The 26,941-nt window shown below is 40.4% G+C and overlaps 1 protein-coding gene across 1 annotated transcript; it reads left to right on the top strand.

Annotated features, from left to right (window-relative positions):
* Positions 1 to 763: 763 nt before the first annotated feature.
* On the top strand, positions 764 to 23,075 carry LOC119730334 (uncharacterized protein YMR196W-like). The gene is made up of 16 exons (XM_038203174.1): positions 764 to 1,094; positions 2,584 to 2,744; positions 3,920 to 4,102; positions 4,650 to 4,892; positions 6,300 to 6,449; positions 6,949 to 7,151; positions 10,284 to 10,511; positions 11,606 to 11,722; positions 11,904 to 12,055; positions 14,328 to 14,448; positions 14,762 to 14,915; positions 15,659 to 15,861; positions 16,599 to 16,742; positions 17,813 to 17,942; positions 18,886 to 19,162; positions 20,339 to 23,075. The coding sequence occupies exons 1-16, from the start codon at positions 961 to 963 to the stop codon at positions 20,397 to 20,399; spliced, it is 2,661 nt and encodes an 886-aa protein (XP_038059102.1). The 5' UTR covers positions 764 to 960; the 3' UTR covers positions 20,400 to 23,075.
* The last annotated feature ends 3,866 nt before the right edge of the window (positions 23,076 to 26,941 follow it).

Genomic DNA, 26,941 nt, shown 5'->3' with positions numbered 1-26,941 from the left:
ACGTTTGTTTTATAAGGTGTAAATCGGTGCTTCCTAATGTTACTTATCATCGATCTTTTGTTCATGCTTAAACTTTTGTGCAACAGCATTGGTTTTGTTCACGTTTTCTAATCGAGGACGTCCTCGATTTGACTCTTGTCCTCAATTACGCAATGATGTTTCACGTACATGTGTGTCCTGGATTTATAAACCCACACACACATAGACATGTTTGTTTTACATTTTTTCCCCCTGTAGTTAAGAAAACTCGGTGCACAAAATAATTAACTTTACTTAAACTGTGAAAAGTCTTTCAACCCCAATTTTTTTGCTTTATTTCCTTGAATGTTTCTCTTCATTCTGCGATGGATAACCCTAACCCGAAAATGCCTCTAAATCTGTTTTGCAGAGAAGGCAAAACGTTATGTGGACACGGCTTAGTCCACATAACGTCAACACAACCTGCATTATGTGGACACTGGACACTGATCTTTGTTCACGGCATGTCCACATATTGACTGTAAGACAAACTCATACACTTCTCACCGCATTTTAATAAATACTCCCCCCCCCCCCCCCCTTAAAATCTCCCAAACACACGCAAACATGTATGATCAAAGATCTGAACGAACGCATAGCAATCAACAAACGAAATCAAAAGTTTGCTTCGACTCCACTTACTCAATTTTGCAGAAAAAACACTAATGTCATCTAAAGGACACTGTACACGTGCCGAAAGAAAGGACGGCTGATTTGCGGCTAGGCCCTCAAAACTTCACACTTGGCATGCTTGGGAATCGATCCCGGATCTCGGAACTCACGGAAGTAAAATCCGCTACGCATGAAGGATGACAGTGCACCCTGTTCTCGACCTCTTTACGTAAATCGTCCTTGAAACTGCCTAGATTTATCCCCTGAGTGACAATGAAGTGTACTTCTTAAAGCTCACAAAGTTCAGTAAGCTGGTAGACCTAGCTGAATATGGCGATGATATCTGAGAAAACTAAGTTGAAAGAGTCGGATGATCGCGTTCGGCATTGGAAGCGATGGGGACCGTACCTGTCTGAGCGGCAGTGGGGGACAGTCAGGGAGGATTACTCGGCCGATGGGAGCTGGTTCGTATGGTGGCATCGTAAAACAAAAAAAACAATATTATTTTTAAGACGTTTTAAGTGGGATCAGACATCGATACAGTAATTTTGCCCGCCCTGGCACAAAAAGCTGCTACGCTACTGACGGCAGGGATAGCATAGTGTTAGCCCCACTAGTGTGGCCGTCGGTATGCTGCGCAGAGGTTCAGCGCAGCATACCGACGGCCACACTAGTGGGGCTAGCATAGTGTAAGGAAAAGTTGTATTTAAGGCAATCAATATCGGAACTGTTTTCTCGCTTGATATTCACTATAGAACTGAGATACTAAGGGGATATGTCCCCACCTAATAACGTAGCCCCACTAGTGTGGCCGTCGGTATGCTGCGCTGAACCCAGCGCAGCATACCGACGGCCACACTAGTGGGGCTACTAATAACCATGAAAAATTGAATTATTTATCTCTAGATGTCTGGGTATCCTGTACTTTTCAGGCCAAATTTACAGTTAAACTCTTCCTAGATAAACAGTGCTTTACAAAGTTAACTAGAAAGCACTCAGACAGCACACACCACAATTTTCTGTCATATTGTCAGTACACCCAGAAGAAATACTTGCATCCACTGGGCTTCCATATTGTAAACTATAACTGAAAAATTACATCATTTTTTAAAAATAATTCGTTTACACTGTAGCGACTGCCCCTTTAACTTTAACTGTGTGTAAGCATATGTGGCATTATACTTGACCGTGTGTACCCCATTCCCCCATACCATCAAATGGTCCAGTCCATTGACCTGTTGGTTTCAGTGTTGTGTGCGCTATACGCTCATATACTGCACGCTGCGTTACCCACACACAGACACAGTGGCAATCTTTTCTGCTCGAACTGTGGTGAAGAATCCTTAAAAAAAATCCTAGATCCACATCCAGATCCGGATCACTTCCAAAATCTAATCCATTTGTGCTTGTACCAAGGGCCACCCCTAACATTTTTTTTTATAGTTTATAACTTTTTTAGTTATCATGTTCAAAGACCAACCAACCAACACACAAACCATTGCCGGTGAAAACAACCTCCTTCGTGGAGTTAATAAACGCTATGTCAATAAAATGGGAAACACAATATTGAAAAATAACCTACTTTAAACTAAACCAAATTTTTCAACTTTCTGTCTGTATTTCGACTCATTTCTCACCCATTATAAACTTGCGGTTTCCATGGTCTTCACGGTCGAGGAATCTGGCAACAGGAGTTGAAAAATAGACCCTTTGCATTCATCAGCAGCCATCTTTGAGGTTTTTCCATTATTTGAGTAATAATGGATGGAATGTATATCCTTATGGAACAAAAGCCCACACACACACACACACACACACCTCAAAGTTGGCTGCTATGCAAAGGATTTCCCAATCTCAGTTGCAGTCCCTCGCCCACAGAACAGTCTGTTAGTGTTAAGAATACAACATGAGCATAGGTTCTTTTTAACATCTAAAACCAAACATCTCTTGCAGTTGGGAATATTTCCCACATGACCACGCCCGTTCCCGGGCCTACCGCTGGGGAGAGGATGGGCTTCTTGGAATCTCAGATCGTCAGTGTCGCCTCTGCTTCGGATTGGCTCTCTGGAACGGCAAAGATCCCATCTTGAAGGAACGACTGTATGGTTTGACAGGTATAGATGAACCCAGGCGCATGATTACTGAACGCACATGATGCTTCCTTCAGTGGAGAAACCCTTGTGCACGCTATACATGTAGGTCTCTCTCAAATGACGTCATATCCTACAGATCAGCCACGTGTATCAGCATTTTGAACGTCAACTTGCATAATGCACATCGGCTGCGTTGTATTTGAACACATTTCGAGCAACAAGGCGCGCTTGTCAAGCACACGTGTTTGGAACATTTTCAACACTGCGCAATGCGTGCTTGATTGTGTAAAATACGCAGTTGCAGTTCTCCTACAGAGATGGCCTTCTTTGAGAGAGAGACCTATTGTACAAAATAACTGCCTCATGACAGATTGTCTGAACAGAAGCTAGCACGATGCTTTCGCCATTAAAGGGGGCCCTTGTGTTAGAATTTATAGCATGCCCAGATTGGTCCATGGATGATTGTGTATAGGAAGTCCTGTCAGATGTCATCATTCACAAGTTGGTCACAAGTCAAATCACAAGTCGAGCGCAAATTTGTGGCAAGTTACGTATCGAATGGTGGCTCTCCCTCCCCCCCCCCCCATTTTTTGCCCAATTTTTATTTTGGTTTTTTTAATTTAAAGGAACTGAAAGCGCAAACTCTCAGCCGCTACTAGTAGTATTAACCCTAACAGTCTTGAATCCTCCAATTGTGATTTTTCACACATGTATCCAAGGGAGTTAGGGTTTGTACTCTTTCTTAATGACGATGCTCAAATAGTACCGAACATTGCATGATAGTGTCCAAAACTGTGCCAGGACAAAGTGTTGCAATCTGATGCCACTTTTTCTTCATATATTATCTCAATGAAGGTCAGTCATTTCAAAAAGGATGATAAGACATGAATCTGGGACTGAGAAACATTTCCAATTTTGTTAGGAAATACACATTTTCTTGACTCTCCATAGACTTTGTACACAACCGCTGCAACATTTTTTTCCTGTGCCATTTGAACAGCACCCCAATAATCAGATGGTGTCCATCTCCCTTTTAATTTTCCAGTAGTCAAGTGACCAGATCAAATTCCTGGCTACCTTTTTTGTCAAAAAAAGTCCTATAATCCCTCCCTCCCCCACCCCCCGGACCAAAATCTTGATACACTACTGTTCTAAATCGTAAGAAGTTTGTCATCAACTTTTTTATTCGTGCCCAGGTCCGCAGGGCAATCATGGCGAAGACTGCAAGGAGAATTACTACTACCTTGATTCCTCCCCGACCCACTCCTACATGAAGGCGTTGTACAAGTACCCGCAGGCTGAGTACCCCTACGCCAGGCTGGAGAGAGAAGGGAGGGAACGCAGTGTCCATGATCTAGAGTTTGAGCTGGAAGACTCCGGTATGCATGTGCATCGCGAGGGGTGGGGCAATGAGGGGGGCACTTTCTCCTCCCCCCTGGAAAAGCAAAAAAAACAAGGGATCAAAAGAAAGAAAAAGAGGCGCGAAGTCATACTACTGTTAATTTAATGGGTTGATTGGGGAGGGGGGGGGGGGAAGTCCCTGCCCACCCTCGAAAAATGATAAATCAAGAATATGCTGGAAAAGTACTGGGATTTCACGGAGAAAATATGCTCTGCCCTCTTTAAAAAAATCCTAGAAAAAATCCTATTATAGGTGGACTAGTTTTCTCAAATTGCAACTTTTTTTGTTGAACACCAGAATCCTATTTTTTTCTAATAAATGCAACTTATCATCGAAAAAGTTACCAAAAAGTCAGGCAGCTGTGTTATTAGGCAGGCAGATGCAGGTAGAATAGCTATGCAGCAAATTTCTTTAAAAATTTTGCAGGGAATTGAGGGGGAATTGATAATGGTTATTTTCTTTAAAATATTTGGGTTACTGATTTAACGTGCTTATCCGTGTCTGAAATTCTAAATGTACGACAGGTGCTTTTGCCGAGGGTCGGTACTGGGACGTCTTTGCCGAGTATGCCAAGAACACGCCCAACGACGTCTTGTGCCGCATCACCGTGGCCAACCGCGGCCCGGAGACAGCGACCATTCACGTGCTGCCGCAGTTCTGGTTCCGCAACACGTGGATATGGGGCTGTGATCACGAGGGGTGTGGGATGAAACCGAGGATGTCCCTGGGCAAAGATGGCAAGATAGCGCTCACCCACGATACCTTAGGTACGTAGCATTGGTGTTATCAATCCATTTCAGTAGTCCGAACATTCAACATCGAAATATGTGTGAGCACAGTAGGAATTCAGTCTGAGAGACTGGTTATAGAGGGCTGAGCATCTAGTTACAGAGGGCTAAGCAGCGGATCAACCCCCCTCCCCCAATTTTTTTTTCAAGAAATATATTAATCAATTGTGTATCTCCCTCGCAAGCCATGAGTGTGAGCACAGTAGGAATTCAGTCTGAAAAGACTGGTGACAGAGGGCTTAGCATCTAGTTACAGAGGGCTGAGCAGCGGATCTAGCCCCCCCCCCCCCACCAATTTTTTTTTTTTTCAAGAAATAAATGAACAAATTATGTATCTCCCGGCCTCGTAAGCCATCAGCTACACGTACCTTTTAGTTTTTATGTTACAATGTGGAAATTGCGCACGATAAAATCCCCCTCCCCTTTTTGAGAAAAAAAATACTTGAGTCCTCTTGACGCCCCTCCCCCCGAAAAAAACACCCCCAAATTGGTTCTGGATCCTCCATTGGTTAGGCTTGTGATGATGGATAGGATTCGGTAGTTGGACAAAAAGCCATACTGAAAATGTTAGCTGTGTGTTCAAACACTCACATTCCTTTCTATTTTAACCATTAGCACCTGTAGTACATTGTATTACATTGTATTACATTTTATTACATTGTGTTTATTCACTGGAGAATCAATACAGCCATATAGTGCTCTGGGGGTTTTGGGTACTACAGCATGTACAGGGAGTAACGGGCAGGGCAGTTGTGGGCACTACAGTGACTTAAGACTAGTGTTAAGTAGTCGGTACAGCCCTAGGCTTGATTCCAGCTGTGTAACATTGTATGCCACCCAGGAAAAGACAATGACTACAGCATAACTACTCGGAGGTCTAGAGAAGGCGTGATTGAACCATTCAAAGCAGAGTTGATGTTCTTATATCACAGTGTAAAAACAATTCTTTTAGAACATTTTTCACAACATTTTCCCTAAATCTCAAGGTATTTTGGTGAGGAAGTGCCTAAAACCTTCCCCTTTGCATGTTAGCAAAGGTACATATTGTTCAAGGGGCATTAGCCCTAACCCCCTTGGCCATTTTGCTAGGATGCATCCTCAATCAGGCAAAATCCTCCAACTGCCTCCATTCAAAACTTGGATAATTCGTCAATCCACTAAAATCATGTGGCATCTGGAGTATTTTTAGTGGAGGGGTGACCACTGCCTCGATCCTTAAAAACAAATCACTTGACTCACTAAGAACAGGTTCAGAAGCAGTGAAGACACTCTCCAGTATACTGTAGGCCTCATTTATGCATGGCTAAACATAAAACTATATCATCTCAAAGTTAAATTTCAGTAACATCAACATTCCCTGTCCACTTCTCTTTTAAATCAATGCAGATAACATAACAATTGTGTACGACACGGCACCAGACGGCACCAAGGCACCGTTACTCTTCACGGAGAACGAGACGAACATGCGCAAACTCTTCGACACAGACAACTACACAAAATTTGTCCGGGACGCTTTCCACCGCTACATCATTGATGGTAAGCAAACTATCATAACGTAACAATTTGATATGTATTTATTAATGAAATTAAGTTTTTATCAGCTCACAAAAGCATTATATTGAGGACAAGTTAGACAGTTGTGTTTTGTCTGTTGGGGCCCCCAATATTTACTAGCTAGGCGCTCGCTGTGTATCGTCATGACATTAATTCCTGGTCTTAAGACTTGACTAACATGAATTCAGACGGTTATTCATTTATGCGCCCAGCGAGATGTGCATTACGTTCCCATAGAGAGGGCCAATGATAGCCCACCCATAGTTTAAAGGAACTTCATTGGCTTCCAGTTAATCAGAGGATTTTGTATCAGACTGTGCACGTTTGTGTCTTCGGTCTGCTGATCAAGACTTACTTATTGAATCACTGGTGCGTACTTCATGCGGATTGAATAGAATTATATGCACTCTGGGACCGGCGTTCCTAGGGAAAATTAAATATCACTAATTTTAAAAATGAAATATCCTCATCCGTTTTCCAGAGGAGAAGGACGCGATCGATGGTCGATGCCGGGGTACAAAATGCGCCTCTCACTACATCCTGGAAGTGCCCCCTGGGGAGGAAGCCGTCGTCCGCGCCCGATTCTTCTTCAAAGGAGAAGACCCGGGGACGTACTTTGGGAAGGAGGCATTCGAGGACGTCTTCGCAACCCGCAAGGCAGAGACAGACGAATTTTATGCCACGGTGAGTAGTAGCCAACCAAAACCCAACCCATATATTAAAGATATAGTCCATCATTTGTAATTTGTGCATTTTGTTCGTCTGAAGCAACAAAAGTGCTCAAAATCTAAAGAAGGGTACTGAACAACTGACCTGATGAAGTTTCAGCTCAGCTTCAGCTGTATATTCCGAGAAAAACAGCATTCTAGGATCTCAATTTCAAATCAAAAGTTGCTGAATCATGTTTTGAATTGGGCCTGAATTCAACGTCCGAGACACGTTTTCACTGAGCCGATTGCAGCTACGCCATGTCGCGCAATGATATATGGATCCGACGAATTATAGCAACTGCATGTGCGTCGTGCCAATGCTTGCGCGCTTCGCCGAATAACAAAATGAACTACTAATTTAAATTTCCTACGGTGCGTCTTAAGAAGCACCATTGGAAAAGCCTTCTTTCGTTGATTACTTCAAAATGACAGCCTACCAGAAAGAATCATTCCACAGGGAGTTTAGTCCCCTTACTATCTTTCAACCAAGCATGTTTTTCAACAATTATTACAGCAGTTACTTTTTGGATAGCTGTAAATGATGGACTATATCTTTAATCCTTCAGATTAATAGTTCAGATTGTACACAGTCAGTGACTCATCATTTTTGTTGGATAGATATGAAGCACTTAAAAGACTAAGGTAAACATTTGCAATCTGGGTATTCAGTGGTTGCTATGAAATCATATGCAATTTTTTTTTTACATTTAGTTAATTGTTAAAACTATTCAACCTTTAAAGCTGCTGACATGACTGCTCAATTGCTTGATCAATGACAATGATGTATAAAACATAACTTCGGGGAAACTCTTGAACTCTTCAAATGACTGAATGCATTGCTGTACTTCCATTGCATTATTTAAAAAAAACATTGCACTATGACTTGCAGTCCTATGCATAGACCTTATGCATTAAGGCGGAGTTAGAGGGCAAAGGTTTTGTATCTCTAGGATAGGCATGAGTCAACCATTCTTGAATTCTCTTTCCCCGTCCCGACCAGCTGTTTTGCTTCCTGTTTCCTCGTAGTATTTATTTAGTCTCATTATTATGTAAATCTTTGACCCCTGTTGTCTGAATGTTTGTCAGTCCGTTCTTGGTTATTGTTTGCGTTTCAGGTGTATTTGTCTATAGTTTGTCTGTTTTTTTTTATTCAATGCGTTGATATCCCTTTTTACAATTTTGCATTTAAGTACAGCCATGCCCTTATAAGCTTCAACATTTTCAAATCCTGCCTCCATCTTAATATAACTACTTATTGTTCTCATGATGCTTTTACTTTGCTTTTGATGGAACTAAATGTTATTGAAATTGAATTGAATTGAAACATATTAAAATAAAGAATACCCGCTTAAACAGTGGCAGGGCGTTTGGTGAATGGGCTCGCAAGTCATATTTTAGTGTCAACAATGTAACTTACAAATGTAACTTACCTTCATAAAAAGCCTTCAGTACATGTAGCTCATATGAATCACGAACTCTCATTTCTTGCCTATGTAAACAAAATGTGTACTGTAAGAACAGCACCTAATTCATAGTGATTCATCCCTTAATCTAAGCGGATGAAATTTCCAAGAAAAAGTTATCAATATTGTCCCATTTCAGTCTTTTAGATCACTGCAAATCGCCCTTGTTTCTTTGCAATCTGCTTTGAACATCGAAATCTCTTCATCCCTTGCATCTAGGCGTGCTCTATTCAGAAACAGAGAAAAAAAATGGTTGACCCGTTTAGCTTCATGACTGACATTATAATCCTCTCAATCCAGGGAGATCATTGAGCTGGTTTATGTGTAATCCACATAATCCATTTGCTTTAAACCATCTACTACTAGATATATTGCTCAGCTTAAAACCGTGTTGAAGCCAGTAACATTATTAGAATCAGGTAGAATATGTTTTTAGCCCCATTCCACTTGGGTCCTTATATCCAGAAATACAATCAATTAAGTGAAAGGGTGTAAATGTTACTTGGGCCACTCTCGCCTGTGACGTCACCAACTTCAATGCCTATTCAATGCTTGACCCAGATTCAGCATGTCCAGGTGAGAGTGGGCCAAGTAAAATTTACACCCTTTCACTTAATTGATTGTATTTCTGGATCTACGGACCCAAATGGAATGGGGTCAAAAGGAGTGGATTGAGAAATAGTCAGGCCTTAATGTAATATATGATTTTATTGAAGAAAAAAACATTCAACAGTTTTAATTATTTTTTTTCAGAATGTTGCATTTTTTTTGGCACACTCCGTATACAAATGTTTCTGTATAATAATCCCTACGCTTTCTCTAAAATCTCCAAGTGCGTTGCGATTATTAGCCCTGTCCACCATGCCACGAGACTAGTCTAAAAGTATACAACTGCAACAGGATGTTTGGCGATTGTGTCAGTATTATCCAGGCATGCAACTTTTCCTCGGATCCGCTGATTTCCTCGTTTTTAACTTCTCGCGAATGCCATTACAAATTGAAAAACACTGTGCAAAGTCTTGTGTGGTTTGGAACTTCCTTGTTTCTTTCTAAATTCTCTGTTGCATGCCTGATTATCAAATGTTAAAGGGAATATACATTATTTGCTTTTGCTGTAATTTACAGAAATGGATGGAATTGGGGGTTGGAAATATATAGCAAATATAGTTACACTGACTTTTTTGAGGTTTTGGGTTCGAAAATGCTATAAAAACCAAGAAAAACCATCATTTTCCTGTAGTCTGGTTCCCTGACTCCATATAAGAAGAAACAGAGCAGTTTACATACATTGGGGAATTGTAAGGTCAGGGAACCAGTCTAGCTGGCTTGTACCCGTTCATAGGTGTGTTATCGATTGCAAACAAGTGCGATGGTCAATTGGGGCCAGTATTTGAAAAAAAAGCCAGTTTTTTCCAACGCTGATCGGCCGATCAGCGTTGGAAATTGATACAAAAATAACACTTTTCTTGAAAATGACAGTATACCAGGTGCCATGATTTTACAGGATGCTTTACACTGTCATTCACTAACCGTCCAGCAAGGTATTTCAAAATGATTTGGTAGTTTTATTTTTTGATGTTTGCAAATGTTGTATTTTCCCTTTAATCCTAAAGCCCCCATTAATCCCGTTTAATCCCCCTCAGATTATCCCCGCTGCCAGTGAGTCCGAGGAGTACCGAGTTGCTCGGCAGGCCTACGCCAGTCTGCTATGGAGCAAGCAGTTCTATCACTACATCGTCAAGAGCTGGTTGAAGGGCGATCGGGAGACCCCTAGGCCACCAGAGAGCCGAGAGAATGGTCGGAATGTGGACTGGAAACACCTGTACAACATGGATATCATCTCCATGCCGGACAAGTGGGAGTACCCATGGGTAAGTTTCTTGCATCCTCTTAAAAAAGTTTTCTGATAATTTTGAAAATTTTCAAATGAACCACGATTGATCAAACGCTCAATTATACTGCACATGACCAACTCTTGTCAAGTCTCAAAAAATGATTTTGGACTAATATTTGTTCGATTTATTTACTGTAGCTTATTGTTTCTGGAGGCACAATTTCCACAACGGCTTCTGAGACCGTAATTGTTTTAGGGCTTGCATTTGCTTAAAGCCACGCAGGAGCATTTGCAATTACCCGGAAAAATATCTGTACTTACAGAAAGCTTGCTGAAAGTGAAGATAGGACTGGTATCAAACGCCCTGTGAAATTATTCTGCCTGAAATGGTATCGTCCGGAAGAAAACAAACATTGAAGATGGTTTACAAAAATACGGTGCCTGGGGGCACACTTTTAACATGCATATGCAGGGTTCGACCTTAACTTTTTTTTCACTAGCTAGCCGGGCTACTGAAACAGACTCTTAACTAGCCCGCAGGCATTTTCACTAGCCCGCATGTTTGTCTTTTATAGAGTGTCTTAATAATGTGCATACATGTAAAACGTGTATCGTGAGGCAATCTTGTCAGTGTTTTTATAAACAGATCAAGTAATTTAACCCTAAAAAGGTAATAAAATTAGACACAAATTGATACAGGTTTGCTTTCTGAATTTAATGATTTATTTCTTCCTGTCCTTTCATCTTTGCCGTATCCCAATAATTTTGGACTCGCCAGCCAGGCTACTTAAGGAATAGTTTGACTAGCCCACCGCTGTTTTGACTAGCATTTGACTAGCGGGCTACTGCTAAAGTCGAACCCTGGCATAAGCAACGGAATCCAGTCACAAGACCAAAAAAAACTGTGCATTGTTTTCCCTGTTTTTTAAAAAATGTAGTAGCTATTTCAACAGGTTAGTTGTTCCCGCACCCTACTTAAGATTTTGAGCATTTTTTGTTGCTTCGAACAAAAATTTGTAAAAAAGCAAATGATATACCTTGATCCATGAAATTACCCCCTCGACATCTTCAACGAGAGTTATAACATTATCCTTTGTAATTAAACACATGTTTGTGGTTGTTGTGTTACAGTATGCGTCGTGGGATTTGGCATTCCACATGATACCATTCGCCAAGCTCGACCCAACCTTTGCCAAGGACCAACTCCTGCTGTTTCTACGTGAGTGGTACATGGCCCCAAATGGACAAGTAAGTGCATATGCCATTTCTCTTTTTTCTGTAAATCTCTTTTTTTTAATTGAATTTACGAAAAGCATTTTCAACATACAATTTAAGACTTTGCATGGTGGAGAGTTCACCTTGGGAATGGGAGATGCAGTACATGAAGTGACTATTGACTAGTATACAAAATTTGTTTGTGATTTTTCAGATCCCCGCCTACGAGTTTGCCTTTGGCGATGTCAACCCACCTGTCCATGCCTGGGCAGTGTTCAGGGTCTTCAAGGCCGTGGCTCCTAGAGGATCTAGGGACAGGGGGTTCCTGGCTAGGGCCTTCCAGAAACTCCTGCTCAACTTCACATGGTAGGCGGTCTAAGACCTTAACAGGATTGATTTGAGCTATTACAACTGTTACTTTAAAGAGGTTGTGGAATGCTCGAAGACATTTCCGTCATTTTTTGGGTATATGTAGCCTAAGGTGTGATGAAATAAAAACGACTATTGTGTCTGTCGTGAAATGAATACAAAGGGTACTTTTGAGAGCTATTTTTCAGGTCCTGTTTCAACCCGAACGTGCAATTTGTGTAAAAGTCGTCGTTGCGGGCAGCAAACAAAACACAGTAAATCGTGACGTAATAAACAGGACTCGTTTATGCTACTCTGCATCGGGAGTCCTGTTTATTACGTCACTATTTACTGTTTTTTGTTTGCTGCCCGCAACGATGACTCTTACACAAATTGCACGTTTGGGTCGAAACAGGCATGACAGGACTTGAAAAACAGCTCTCAAAGGTACCTTTTGTACTCATTTTATGACAGAAACAATAGTCGTTTTTATTTCATCACACCTTAGGTTACATATACCCGAAAAATGACGGAAATGTCTTCGAGCATTCCACAACCTCTTTAAGCTTCATTAAAGCTTTCAATGGCAACTTAACATCTTGTTCTCTCTAGTGGTGGACTGCAGGAGGCGTGATCAAATCACATTGGGGGGGGGGGGTGATATTGGCTGCCGTCACATGTCTTAATCTAAGATCTTCTGAACTGGGCATTGTTGTCTAAGGCTGCAGCTATTCAATGTTGCTTGCAAATGGCCAAACTAAGCCGTAGCCACAGCCACATTCACAGAAATAACGTAGACTGGAGGTGGACCGAACTTCATACATGTATGGGGACAAAGTTTTTGACATTGTATTACCTTGTGCCATAATGATTATTATCTTCAAGCAAACTTGTATCCTCGATCGTGATTGGTCGATCCAAGGCAACAACAGTGTGATATTATACTGTATCGCATGGTCCATATCGCACCCTGCGTATTGTGCTATTCCAAGAAGCTAGCAACATTCCAGCTGTATTCGCAAAAGTGCTAAAAGGTTCGTGTATTAAAAACGAGCTAGTTCCAACTTTACTGCACGTCAAGTTTGCTTGAAGATAAATTCGTTATCACGCTCGCACTCATAGAACACGGAAAATGTAGTGCGTCTGTGTCCCGCCGAGTGGTATGTGGGACACAGACGCACTACATTATTCCGTGTTCCACTCGCGCTCGCGGGATAACTTATATACCATGCCTATGGGTCCTTGATATAAGTACCGCGTCAAAAGTAACAGGGAGAGAAATGTGGCCGAAAAATGAACACTTTTTGCTGCTGAATGCCAGGCAGTAATATGGAAAGATGCAACCAGTCCATTCACATTATTTTCTGCTACCTGGTTGTCGACAGTGTTGATGTCACATTCATCACTAGTCATCCAGTCCAGTCACAAGCTGTTAAAAACAACCTGTGAAACGAAGGCATTCCTATGTTATAGCTTATCTCCTGTTAGGCCAAGAAAGAGTTTCTGGTCATCAGCGAGCACATCGCTGTAGCCATGCGCCTCAGCAAAATTAAAAAGTTTTTTTTTTTATGTAAGATGATGGCTTAAACCCGCCAAACTCACTGGTTTGACTGGAATCCTGCTGCTGCACAATTTTAATGTGTTTTGAGATGGGTTATGATCGAGTTTAAGCTTTATGTGGCCTCTCTGGGCTCCCATATATTTTGCCCTAAATTTAGTCGGACACTTTTTGCAGACGGTGTTGTAATTTTGTAATTGTACGTCTGAAAGCCAGACTGAAGGAGCGATGGTCGTGTATCTGGAACCTGTAAACGCTTTAATAATTAGCGCACTATATGTAAGGGAGCAGACTAATGACCAGCCTTGCAGCACATGCACGATGTCGATGTCACTGTATGGTCTGATGTTTATACAGTTTTCTCTGATTTTTGTCTTGACTATCCAAATTTCCCAAGGAATGTTCGTGTTGGTCGAGATCGTAAGTGGGTGCAGAATTCTTAAGCCTTATGGCCTTACTGAGGTCACCTCAAGCTCCACCCTGAAGGATAGTTTGAGAGTTTTAAGGAGATCGAAGCATTATCTGTAACATCGGTGACATTTGAAGGAAAAAAAAAGGGGGGGGGGAAAAGAAAACAGCGCCGCACCAATTTTGTGGCAAGCTCCATGCCAGAAACCGGAGACTTTCTTTTGGCCTTACTTATGTCTTGACTTGTCGTAGGACTTGTGATTTTACTCTTGACAGCACTTGTGATGGACTTGATTACAATACTGGTTTTTAATTTCTTGGTAGGTGGGTGAACCGCAAGGACCCCGATGGCAAGAACCTCTTCTCCGGTGGTTTCCTGGGTCTGGACAACATTGGAGTGTTTGATAGGTCACGACCTTTGCCCACGGGAGGTCACCTTGAACAGGTGAGTGAACAATCCATGAAACTTTGCACGTAATTAAAAAGTTTCCACTTGTAAACATTCTCAGGCTAGGTACTTGAACCTTTGGTCTCTGTAGCAACGTAATGGGCATTTTGTGAACTAGGCTGTCTAGCCTTTTTGCCTTTTTGCTCGGTAGTCAATTATAGCATCGGTAGTAGTCTTGGCCCAAGATGTCAGTGATGAAGAGCAATAGTTGCATTGTTGTGTCGCGCATTTGCATTATTGGTTTTTACTTTCTCGCGCTAACATCTTGGTCATTTCGTCACTTAAACGTTGTTCCTTGTGCAAATTGCAGGCAGACGGTACAGCCTGGATGGCTTTCTTCTGCATCGTCATGCTGGACATTGCCCTGGAGCTGGCTAGGAGCGACGAGAGCTATGAGGACATGGCCAGCAAGTTCTTTGAGCACTTTGTGTCCATCATTGACGCCATGAACTCAGTTGGTGGAGGTGAGCAAGTTAGCAATGGAGTGATTGAGTATCATCCATTCACTCAAGCCCCAACATCCCCCAACTTAAAAGAAAAAGAGAGGGAAAATTAAGGTTTTTGAGTTTACGGACTTTTTTAGTAGTCACTTTTGAATATTTTCAGAAAGATTTAGAATTCAACTTTTGTTTTGACAAAGAAATCTTCAATTTCTCAAAACTTTCTTCAATTTCTTAAAATTTCTCAAAGTCAGCGGCTTGCGTGACAAATTATGGCGTAGCTTGCACAATCAATTTAGGTAGCGTTATGAATTTAAGGTGTGGCGTAACGACTAAATATGAACTATTTTACTAGCAAATCGTGATCGTCGCAGTGCCTGTCACGCTCACAGTTATGTGATTGAGATAAATGAATCGCTATTTTTTTATTCTTGTGACAGAATTTTTAGAGTTGATGCACAATTCCAAAGAAAGTCAGGCAAATCTATTTTCAAAATGGTTGGTGGAAATGTTGTTATTATCCTCGTACAAGATGTTTAGATTATTTAAAATGTTGCACAGCTACGCCACGTTTTGAGAAATCGATCTTATGTCTATGGTACAGCTGCGCAACAATTTATTGTGTAAATCTTACGCGTGGCGTAGGCTACTCGCTGTTGAATGAATTAGGCTGCTACGCTTTTGCCATATTTCACTTGAATAGCTTATGACTTCAGACTGAAGTAACTTTGGGGACTTTGACTACTGCCTCTCTTTGTGACTCACAGGTCTGTGGGACGAGGAGGACGGTTTCTACTACGACGTTCTCAAGACAGACACCTGCACCATCCCGCTGCGCATCCGCTCCATGGTTGGCCTGGTTCCGCTCTTTGCCTCGCTGACCTTGGAGGAGGAGGTCATCCAGAAGCTGCCGGGGTTCAAGAAGCGACTGGACTGGTTCATGAAGAACCGCCCCGAGCTGTCCGATCACGTGAGTTGTCATTCAGAAGTAGATTTTGAATTGTGTTGCCTGCCAGGTGATTTGTAAAAGCACTTCACATCTTACCTAAATTGATTTAAAGAAACACTGTGTAAGTTAAGCTTGGCAGTGTATTAATGATATATTTCACAAAAGTGGGCACAGCTGGTCAACATATTAAAGACCTTTTAAAGATTTAGGTGAGGACGGTTACATTTTTACATTGTTGGATTTTTATTGGGGAGTCGGGCTTGGCTGGAATGGTCCGGGGGTTTGGTCTTACTGCTATATGGTATTTCTTGTTCTTAAACCATTAAACCTAATCCCTGCCAGACGCAACACAGTGCATCAGGTGGAAAAGTCTGGTGCACTTTGATGCATTCAGCTACCAACACCAGTGCATAAACGGCCTCTTCTGAAACACCGGGCAGGCAGACTTGTAACTTAGTTAGACAAGTGTTGCATTTTGCTGTGGTTGGCAGGATTTCTAGCCGAAATACCCTGGAGGGTTAGGGTTAATGTAATTTTTACATCTATTAATACGTATTTTAAGGGCTTTTTTAATTACATTTTTGTGATAACTTTTAAACCTTCTGAACCGCAATTGGGCATGTTGGCTGTAAGAGTTTGATAATTTTTAAAATAGAAAAAAAAAAATAAGACTTACAAGTTGCCAAGATGTCACTCAAGCCAAGATGCCAGCATCGTTGGATTTTCAATGCATTTTTCCTTATTGTGTCATTGTCCAGATTGCCTACAAGACCATGGCAGACGGCATCCATGGTCGTCATCTCCTTGGCATCCCTCAGCGCAAGCAGCTGAAGAAAGTCCTCAAGTACATGCTGGACGAGGAGGAGTTCCTGTCACCGTACGGGATCCGGTCACTGTCCAAGGTTGGTCTGTCTGTCTGTCAGTCTTGTTGCCTAGCTGTCTGTGGCATTTGCTGCTTAATGCTAAGTTCAATGATGTAATGAGGATCCAATTTGTGGAAATTGGGAAATCTTCATGTTTTGGACGGGGCACTTTTACTTCTTTTTTTTGACTCTGGCCACATGGAATCAAAGAACTCAGTATCTGAGAGGTTGTTTGATTAAAGGGAATATACAACATTTACAAACATCGAAAAACAAAACTACCGATTTTTTTACGAAAAACCTTACTAGGATGTTGGTAAATGACAGTCTTAAGCATCCTGTAAAATTATGGCACCAGGTGTGAAGTCATTTTCAAGAAAAGTGGTATTTTGTATAAATTTCACGTAATTTTCCACCGTTGGAAAAACCTAACTATTTTTCAACTACTGCTCCAAATTTATCATTTTTTTTTCAGTCCAAATTTTGTTTGCTATTGGTTACATGTTCATGAACGGGTGCAGGCCAGTTAGACTGGTTCCATTATCTTACAATTTTCCGGCATCTATAAATTGATCCATTTCATCTTTAGTGGAGTCAGGGAACCAGACTACTGGAACATTTTTGTTTTTCTTGGTTTTTCCAGCATTTTCGAACACAAAACTTGAAACATGTCAGTTTAACAATATTTGATCTGTTATACTAACCCCTCAAAATAGTTCATTTCTGAAAATTACAGCAAAAGCCAATGATGTACATTCCCTTTAAATCCTGCTTAATCCAGTTTTCTTTAAAAAAAGAAAGAACTTGTATACTCAACCAGTTTCCCTTGTTTTTTATTTCATACAATTCTTGATCCTGGGTGCTTCCCAGGTTACACTATGATTGAAGATGTGATCTTCTGGTACAGGAATTAGAAATTGGGAATTTGCCACCAAAAGTCAAGACAGCTCAGTTGACAGTGCAGCAGTAGTGTTTTTGTTTTTGTACATCGTGGGGTAAAATCCTGGATCATGAAATTATCTTTGTTCACTCAACCAGTAAAATTATTCCTGACAGTTCTAAGACCAAGTAATACACTTTTGTAATGAATCTACAATTTTGTAATTCAGGTGCATAAAGACCACCCATTCACTGTCAACGTGCAAGGGGAGGAGTATAAAGTCAACTATGTACCGGGCGAGTCCAATACCTACCTTTTCGGAGGCAATAGTAACTGGCGTGGACCCATCTGGCTGTGTGGTAAGCATAGTTGTTCTAGAATACTTATCCGCAACAGCCCCACTTCATCATGTATTTGTTGCAGGATTTTGAACAGTTTTCCTCAATTTTCCTTTACGTATCCTCAATAATGCTCAGCAAGTGAAGAATCCTCACTAATTGCAAACTTTTTAAAAACGGTCCAAGTGCCACAAATAAAACATGTATATCATTTTGAAGCTGGGATTTTATTGAAATATAGTTTATAACTAACAATTTTTAACATTTTAGCATTCCTTGCAACTGAAAAAATGATTTAGCCAGTTCCCGTCGGGTTTATTTTGAAATCGATGCTAGACTGGTTCAGGCCAAAATCTGTGGGTAGCACACCCTAATATTTCCGGCCTTGCTCGCTGAGGGTGGCCTCGCCCAATGTGTGTTTATCTGTCATCTGTTCCAAATACCACAAAACCTTTGGGGTATACGCATCATCCGACATGAACTTGGTTAATGGGTACACACAAAAATATCAAGTTGTCTGAGTACCGACACGACGGTGTATTGAGCCGATTTCTACTGCAGCAAAAAAGTTGGATTAACAGTGTCTTTTTTTAAACCATTGTAGTATCTAACTGATACGTTTGATCAGAATTCAGATGCACTATGTGATTATGTCTCGTATTATGAACACTCTTGAATTGTCCATAATGCACATCTGACACCGCGGAACTGACTGCCGATTGTAAAATTTTAACCATAGAGATTTCTATACCTATAAAGGTTTGTGTAGAACAAGAGATATGGCCATTTTAAGGGGTGCTTGTAAGCAAAAACAAACAAATACCATAAATTTTACGTTGCTGTAGGGCCCTAAAATGCCCTCCAAACCCTCTGCCGATTATTTCAGAGATGTTTTAGTCTCCCCAAATCTCACCCCTGTTAATTTTCAATGAACACATATTACAACTTTTTCAATTGATTCCAGTGAACTACTTGATCATCGAGGCCCTGGAGCGCTATGACTTCTTCCACGGACCCACCTTCAAAGTGGAATGTCCGACCGGGTCCGGCAACATGATGCGTCTCAAGGACTGTGCCAAGGAGATCTCCTCCCGCCTGTCCAAGATCTTCCTGCCAGACGAGAACGGCGTCCGGCCCTGCCACGCCGACAATCCCCTGTATAAGGAGGACCCCGCGTTCAAGGATCTGATCTTGTTCTACGAGTATTTCCACGGCGACACAGGGCGCGGCTGTGGGGCTAGGTAAGATTTATATCTGGAAACAAAGGAGCTTGAATTAGCTTCGTTGTAATCAACTACTCATGTTCTTGGTTCTTGGTTGGTTCTTCTTCTAAATACTCCACGTGGGAGTTTATACAGGAGGCCAGAAACCCCTTCTCTTAGCGATAAGTGTCACTGGCTTCTTTTACATGCATTGCATTTCACATCACACGGGACCTATACGGCTTTACGTCCCATCCGAAGAACAAAGCAATAATGGTTAAGTGCCTTGCTTAAGGGCACAAGTGTCCACCCGGCAGGCTCGAACCCATGCCACTGTTGCATCTGAAACACCAGAGCATGAGTCCGGTGCTCTTTACCGCTAGGCCATGACACTACACTCATACCCATGTACGAGTACGAGCATGGATATGAATGAATACATACACGTACATGTTTTCTAAACATTTCATTATGCAGGGCGTGTCGAAAACAAAAGTGACCGAATTAGAAAAATAATGTTAAAAAAGATATGTGACTCACTACATGAAATAAAAATAACATAGGTATAAAGTACATGTTGTTGACTAGTAACTGTGAAAATTGTATACTCTGTTCACAGGAAATACCCCAACATTCAGCTGTCCACCACTGATCATTTACCGATAGGCATTTGATGAATGCCCTTTAAATATAATGAACTCAAATTTGCAAAGGAAAACAGACAAATATCACTATTCTCATTTTGGAAAAGGACTTGATTTATTCCTAAAAAAAAAAAAACACAAAATCTGACAGTAAAAATAATGTTTCAGTCTTGACTCAAATTTAATCGCATTTGAATTTAAATGCCTGTGTGAAATCACTGGTTCAATAGCTTCAAAGAATTAAGCTTTCCGCGGACAACTGTAAAAATGGGTTCTCAATAGTAACACATGCATAACTTCTGATAGCGAGGATCAATTTCAGTAAGTCTTGTTTTTCCCAATGAGTGGAAGAACAATGATAGTTTAAGACGTGGTGTTTCAAATTGATTTGCTTTGGAAATGAAAAAAAAAATGTTGATATTAGTCACTCACTTTCTTTTTGACTCACCCTGTAGTGACAAGTGTAACAGTTGCTAGTATGAACATAAGTTTGAGTGCAGCAATGTAGCAGCCTAAAAAATGTCAAAATTGTCTTTCTTTTCCCCCCCCACTTTTACGTACCTTTCTGTAGCCATCAGACAGGCTGGACAGCCATTGTGACGGCGTGCCTAGAGAGAGTCGTGAACAAGTAACAAGACACTCCACTCCACAAGACATTCTCATCTCTTCATTCTCCTCTAAAAGACACAGTACATACCAAGCTGTGTTGAAGTGTCGAGGGTAAAGGCCATCTACACAAGCATTAAGCCTTGATATAAGGCATTCCTCTATTCTATGTAGTTAAACGTAAATGTACACATCTTCGAACTGGCTTATAAATCTCACAGCGCACCCATATACTTAAAGTTGTGTTCCCATGCTCGTCAACAAGTTCATTTTTTTTTTCAACTTGTATGTTTTATTCAAACCAAAAACCTTCCTTTTTACTCTGTTGGACGTCAGCAACCCTCTGAAAAGGGTTTTGGGGTTTGGGCACAAACAGATCCACTTTGCAAGCAGACTGGCTCCCAGTCCGAACGTTATCATTACTGATTGTGAGGCGGGAACCAGCCTACTCCGCGAGAACAGAATTATTGTCAGGCAGCGAATATTTAGAAATTGTTAAGTAATAACTTGATAACGAAACATGGGCCGTTTTTTTTTCGGACAGTGTCTCATTCAATAACTTTTGTATTGCTAGAAATATAGCAATTTAGAAAAAGAATCTATTGTTCGGGATGAAACTCGTATTAAACACGGGGAACACAATATAAGTGTTTTCAAGTAGCACATTTATGCACATTCCAAGCAGGAACGCACAAACCTGTTATTTACTTCAGTTTCTATAGAGATATCTGATTGATTTCGTTAGTTTTTCGCAGTGGCTACTTTTGTTCTTTTAAGGCAAATGTACGCACATACATTGTACGTCCTTTTTTCAGTAATAGTGCAGAGAAAATGCTTAAATAAAAAAATGTGCAACACGTCTGTAGTATGCGCAAGTCGATGTATAAAGTGCAACTTTGATTCGAATTTTAAATGTGCTTTTCCAAATTTATTTGAAATTTATAAGATTTGTAATGTTTTTCTGGTCGCTAGAAATTGATATATTTTTGTTGTGATGTTTAAAAAACAAAATTGTACAAGTTGATTTTCTATCCGTAAATTTAGTTTTCATCTTACTAAATGAAATTACTCTTTACTAACAAATATTTTATAAAAACTTTTATCATGAAAGTTGTACGTAGTTATCTGTAAACGCGGCATTAAAATTCTGGGTTCTTGGAGTTCCAAGGGTAATGTGGAATATTTTTTTACCCTAATAGGTGCATAGGATCGTTTGCTTTTTGTGCAATTTGTTTTTTATTTGAAGCAACAAAATTGCTCAAAATCTGAAGAAATATGCATAACAACTAACTTGTTGAAGTTTCAGCTCAGTGGGTACTATACATTTTGAGAAAACAGAGAAAACGTATGAACGCTTTTTTGGGTCTCGCAACTGGATTCTGCTGCTAATGCAAATAGAAAAGATGTGCCTGCTGGCACACTTCCTTGAACCACCTGCAACGATTGTTTCCTTCATAATGATACAATTGAAGGGGGAATAATTTCACAGGGTATTTGGTGACAGTCCAATTTTCACTTTGAACAAGGATTTTCTTGTTAAATCGGTAGGTACGTTTCCAGGTAATGGCACTTGACCCTACATGTACGTGCCTTTAAAGTACAAGCCAAACTAAATACTATACACAATCTTCAAACTTGTTCCTCAGTCAATATTGTTCCTCAATCAATATTGCTCAATCAATATTGTTCAGTATTTGTTCAAACCCCCAATAGTGTTCAGTAACCCATACTGCACATGCATTTGTACAACTCAGAAATGCCTTGTAGAAGTTACATGTCTTACTGCCTGGTCATTCCTAACTCATTTTACTTGGGATCTTCCAGAATCCTTTAAAATCAACGGCTATCCAGGCAACTAGTGGAATGATTTTTTGTGTGCTTTAACTTCAGAGAGGCATCAAGCACCATTGTAAAGTAATTCAGATAAGATAAGTTGTTTGCAGTAGCACCATGTAGTAAATCTCTTTTGTGAGTATGTGTGGTTCTGAAAAGAACCGGAGGGACTCAACATCTCGGACAGTTTGCTCAGACCGTTGTCAGGAGACTGAGGGCTTCCGTTGGTGAAGCGGGGTTATATGGTGCCTGGCAGTGAAGTGTGACAAGGATGCAAACCAAGGGTACTGCAAACAACTTATCTTACTTCCTTTTCACCGTGCATTCCTTCAAATCTCATCTAATTCAGATTTTGGCTGTAACTTGTCTAAATTCTGCACATTTTATTTTCAAGATTTCCTGGTGTATTGTGAAGGGTCAGAAAAAGTTCAGCCAGTTTTAATTTTTTTGTCTTTTTCAGAAAAAAAAAATGATGCAGTCTAGGCCTTTTTCAGAAAAAAAAAAATTGGTCTAGGCAATTGTTAGTATGGGTATTCTCATTTTCTGCCAACTTTAAACTACTTTAAAACTATTTAAGCTAGTTTCATCTTTTGAGGTCTTAGAGATTTTGTATTTTTATACTATATAGATTTATGCAATCTTTCGTTAGCACTAGGTGTGTATACTTCAGCCATCTGAAATAATATCAAGGTAAACAAAAAACCAACAAAATTATGAATTGTTTGTTCACATGTAGGTAGTTATTTTCCATTGATTAACAGAGCTTGCAGACTCAAGAAATTTACAGGAAAATTATGTAATGAATGTGTTTTTCTTGAAAACTCTGAAAGTCTTTACAAATTAAAGCAATTGAACTGAATGACATTTAAGTGTTTACTGATTGGCTTGGCATTTTTTTTGTTTCAATTTTACAAGTACTTCATATGTTTAATTTATGGACTCCTTATACTTCCTTTTTGCAAACTTGTAACGCTTTGAGACAGGCGAGCAATAAGCCATTTGCGAGTAACCTATACCCTTTGGGATTTCAGTTTGAAAAACATCTGGTACACTGACTTGCTCAGAATGCTTGGCACATTTGAACTTTGAATTCTCCAGACCAAAGACACTGTTGCTAATCACATGATTCAGGGCAAGCTCTTGCATAGTTGCATAAGAGATGCTCAGCATCAATACATTGTTCACAATGGGTGAAAATGGCACAAAGACACCAGACCATGCCAGAGCTGGGGGTTGCTAGCGTAAGGCTTGCCCCGAATCACGTGATATAGTGACAGTCTCTTTGGTCGGGAGAATGCAAAGTTAAAAACGTGCAAAGCATTGGATTAAGTCAGTGTTCCAGATTTGGTTCAAATTTAAGATGCAAATGGCTTATTTGCTAGATCAGCTCAAAATTGGACCAACTGCATGGCGACCGCCAGCTGAAACACCATAGCTCAAGCATTATAGCTCATTCCTTTAATTTTGCCCTTTTTTGGGTGGGGGGGGGGGGGGGAATTGCCCGTTACAAGGGCAAAATGGGGAGGGGGGGGGGGACTTTCCCTGTGCACCCCACAACCGTCAAGGAAAATCAACACGTTGTTGAAGAAATACATGTACTCTAAAGAAAAGAATTTCTTTTTCTCTTTGAGGTATTAAAGCAAACCATACAATATGGGAAACAAGCCTCAGAACAAGTATTGTGTGTCCTGCCTTTTACTCCCAAAAACTCCAAAAACTGCTATAGTTTTTGGAGTTAGCAGTGAATAAATACAATATAATGTACAGGCTCTCCGGTTTCTGGTTTGCGCGCGCGTCGCCGTTGCCATGCGCGTCGGCAAAATGAAAACGTTTTTTTTTCAATGAAAGATGATGTCTCAAAACCGCCAAACTCACTGGTTTGACTGGAATCCTGCTGCTGCACAATTTTAACGTGTTTTTAGATTGGGTTATGGTCGAGAATAAGCTTTATGTGGCCTCTCTGGACTCCCATATATAAAGTTTAGTCGGGCACCATTTGCAGTCATCAGGCGACATTTGAAGCAAAAAAATCTGGTAAAAAAAAAAAAAAAACCGCATCGCCGCACCACTTTTCGGGCAAGCTCCATACCAGAAACCGGAGACTTTTTTTCTTGGCCTAATAGGTTCAACCTTAATTTGCTAGTGGGGTAGAAAAGGGAGAGAGGCGACTGAAAACATCTAAACAAATCATTCATGCTGGAACTCAAAAATAACTTAAAGATATACGTTCATCTTTGGTCACCAAGTGGTATATATTTATTGCAATTCTAAGCCTAATATAGAAACATTTGTTAAAAACATCACTCAGCAATTCAGCAATATAGAAAATTACACGAAGGAAAGATTGTTGCAAATATATAAACCCTCAGCTTGATCATTTGTTTCTCAACAAAAATATAAACAGTCATCTCCAAAGACTCGGATGTATTTTTAAAAAAAATCAACACATTATCTGTTTCGGTAACAAAAATAGACAATCCAGGTCAAAATAGTGTAAATTCGAATGGTACATTTGTGGTCAAATGGAATCTCGCAAATTGTAGACTAAGCAACGTTATTGAGGGAAAAAAATAAAATATATAACTACAGGCACTTTTTAAACTGACAAAAGGCAGGGAAAGACTCTGACATTTTCAAACACACATACTGTGTTATCTTGTTAGGTATACGTGTATATGCCATGAAAACCAGTAAACTGGAAGCAAATATAATATCAAAGTGAATTTTACAACATTATCATAGATTTAAATGCAGTTTTGTTTAAAATCTTTCACCAGCATGTTACATTAGTTAACCTGTGAGCGCGAGTGGAACAGGGAATAATGTAATGCATCTGCCTCCCACACACCATGAGGCCGAAGGCCGATTGGTATGTGGGACGCAAGACGTACATTTTCTGTGTTCCAAAAGCGCAATAGGATAACGAATTTATCTTCAAACAAACTTGACGCTCAGTAAAAGATGGAACATGCACGCAGTACACAAACTCTTCAGTAGTTATCCTATTACGCATACGTGCCGAAGGATCGGCATGCACATCTTGGAATAGCGCAATAGGCAGAGCGCGATACGGACCGTGCGATTAGGTATATCACACTGTTTTTGCCATGGATCAACCAATCAGGATCAAGAAGTCAAGTTTGCTTGAAGATAATGAGCTATGTATACACTCCTGAAGTGTGATATCACTCCTCCTCAGGTCAGGCTGACATCCGCGAGAACAACTTATGTGCATTCCTTAACAACACAATAAATTGTACATTTAACATTATCACAGACAGCAATTTCACATGCTAATTTTGCAGAACATTTTAACAAATGAGTACCTGAAATGAAATTTTGCAGTGGATTGTCACCACACAAGTTACAATGGCAATTGCACTTATTTCTGCCTTCTAGAGGAGATTTAATCCAGTTATAGAAACTTGGGTTTACAACCACCATAGCAAAACACTGTACAAGCATTACATTCACTGTGTGGACTTCCGAACAAAAGATGTCCACATAAACCAGGTAGAGGCGACGTTGTGTGGACTTGCCCACGTCCGCACAATGTTTCCCCTCTCTGGAAAACAGGTTTAGAGGCATTTTGGGGTTAGGTTTATCCGTTTAAGTTTAAACACTCAAGGGAATCATAGAAAAAAAAAAGGGTTGAAACAGTTTTCACAGTGTGATGAGTAAAATGATTTTTTTTTTCACAGCTTTTTCTTAACTACATGAAAACAAAGGAATGTCCACACTAGGTATGTAACGTAAACGTGTGTGTGTTCACGTGGGCTACTGCAGTGCATGGGGAAACAGGTACTATGGTTGCACCAAGTTGACCTACATGTACATGTATGAGTGACGTCATGACTTTAGCAGCATATACTCGGTGCTTTCCAAGCATACACATTAAGCCTGCTTGGAAGGTTATGAACTTCTGACTGATGTCGCGAGTCGGCCGAGATAAGCTCCTTGATTTGAATTCTGTATTGCATCGGAAAGCTCAATTAATGAGATGTAAAATTAAAAATTACCATCACACAACTGAACAAAATTCAAATCTTGTTCACAAATTCAAATCTTGAGCCCAACAAATTACATTGCTGTCAAGTCCATGCATATTTATAAGTCTTTACTATGAAAGCAATAAATTCAAATCCCATTAACTACAGATCAGTGCAGCAAATGCAGTGGTTACACGGGAAGAACGATAAATGCATTAATACATGTAAACTTGTTAAAAGCAAGAGTTTTACAGTAATACATGACAGTAATAACAAGAGGTATTTAAAGCATGCACACCTGTGAGCTTTTTGTAGGGCTGCAGCAATATTACCCCTGCTCGTCAGGCCAATACAGCAGTCCCGAGACTTGTTAAAGTGAATTCAGAGAAACTTTTGGGAGTGTTTTGGAAGTAAAGATTCCGATTTTGTTTATTCATAATGACCACTATACCATAAAGTGTAAAGGGTGTATATGTGTGTGTGTTCACAAGTTGATTGCATGTGAAGCAGGCGATAGTGTGACCACAAATCACACACAATAGGGAACAAAACATTGTAAAGGTCTCCACAGGGCAATTTCTATAGATGAATAGGTCTCCACAAGGTTTTCACGAAATAGATATATGGGTTTTACTCAAAAACTAGGAATTTCCAAGGTGGGTTGATCAGTCGCAAATGGAAGAGTTTTAGAAAAGGGATATTAATTCCAAATTTCAGCCAAGGAAACTAATTCTGGTTAAAATAAG

Source organism: Patiria miniata, unplaced genomic scaffold, assembly GCF_015706575.1.
Source record: "Patiria miniata isolate m_02_andy unplaced genomic scaffold, ASM1570657v1 HiC_scaffold_22, whole genome shotgun sequence".
Classification (NCBI taxonomy): domain Eukaryota; kingdom Metazoa; phylum Echinodermata; class Asteroidea; order Valvatida; family Asterinidae; genus Patiria; species Patiria miniata.
This window is presented reverse-complemented; position numbering and strand designations above follow the sequence as displayed.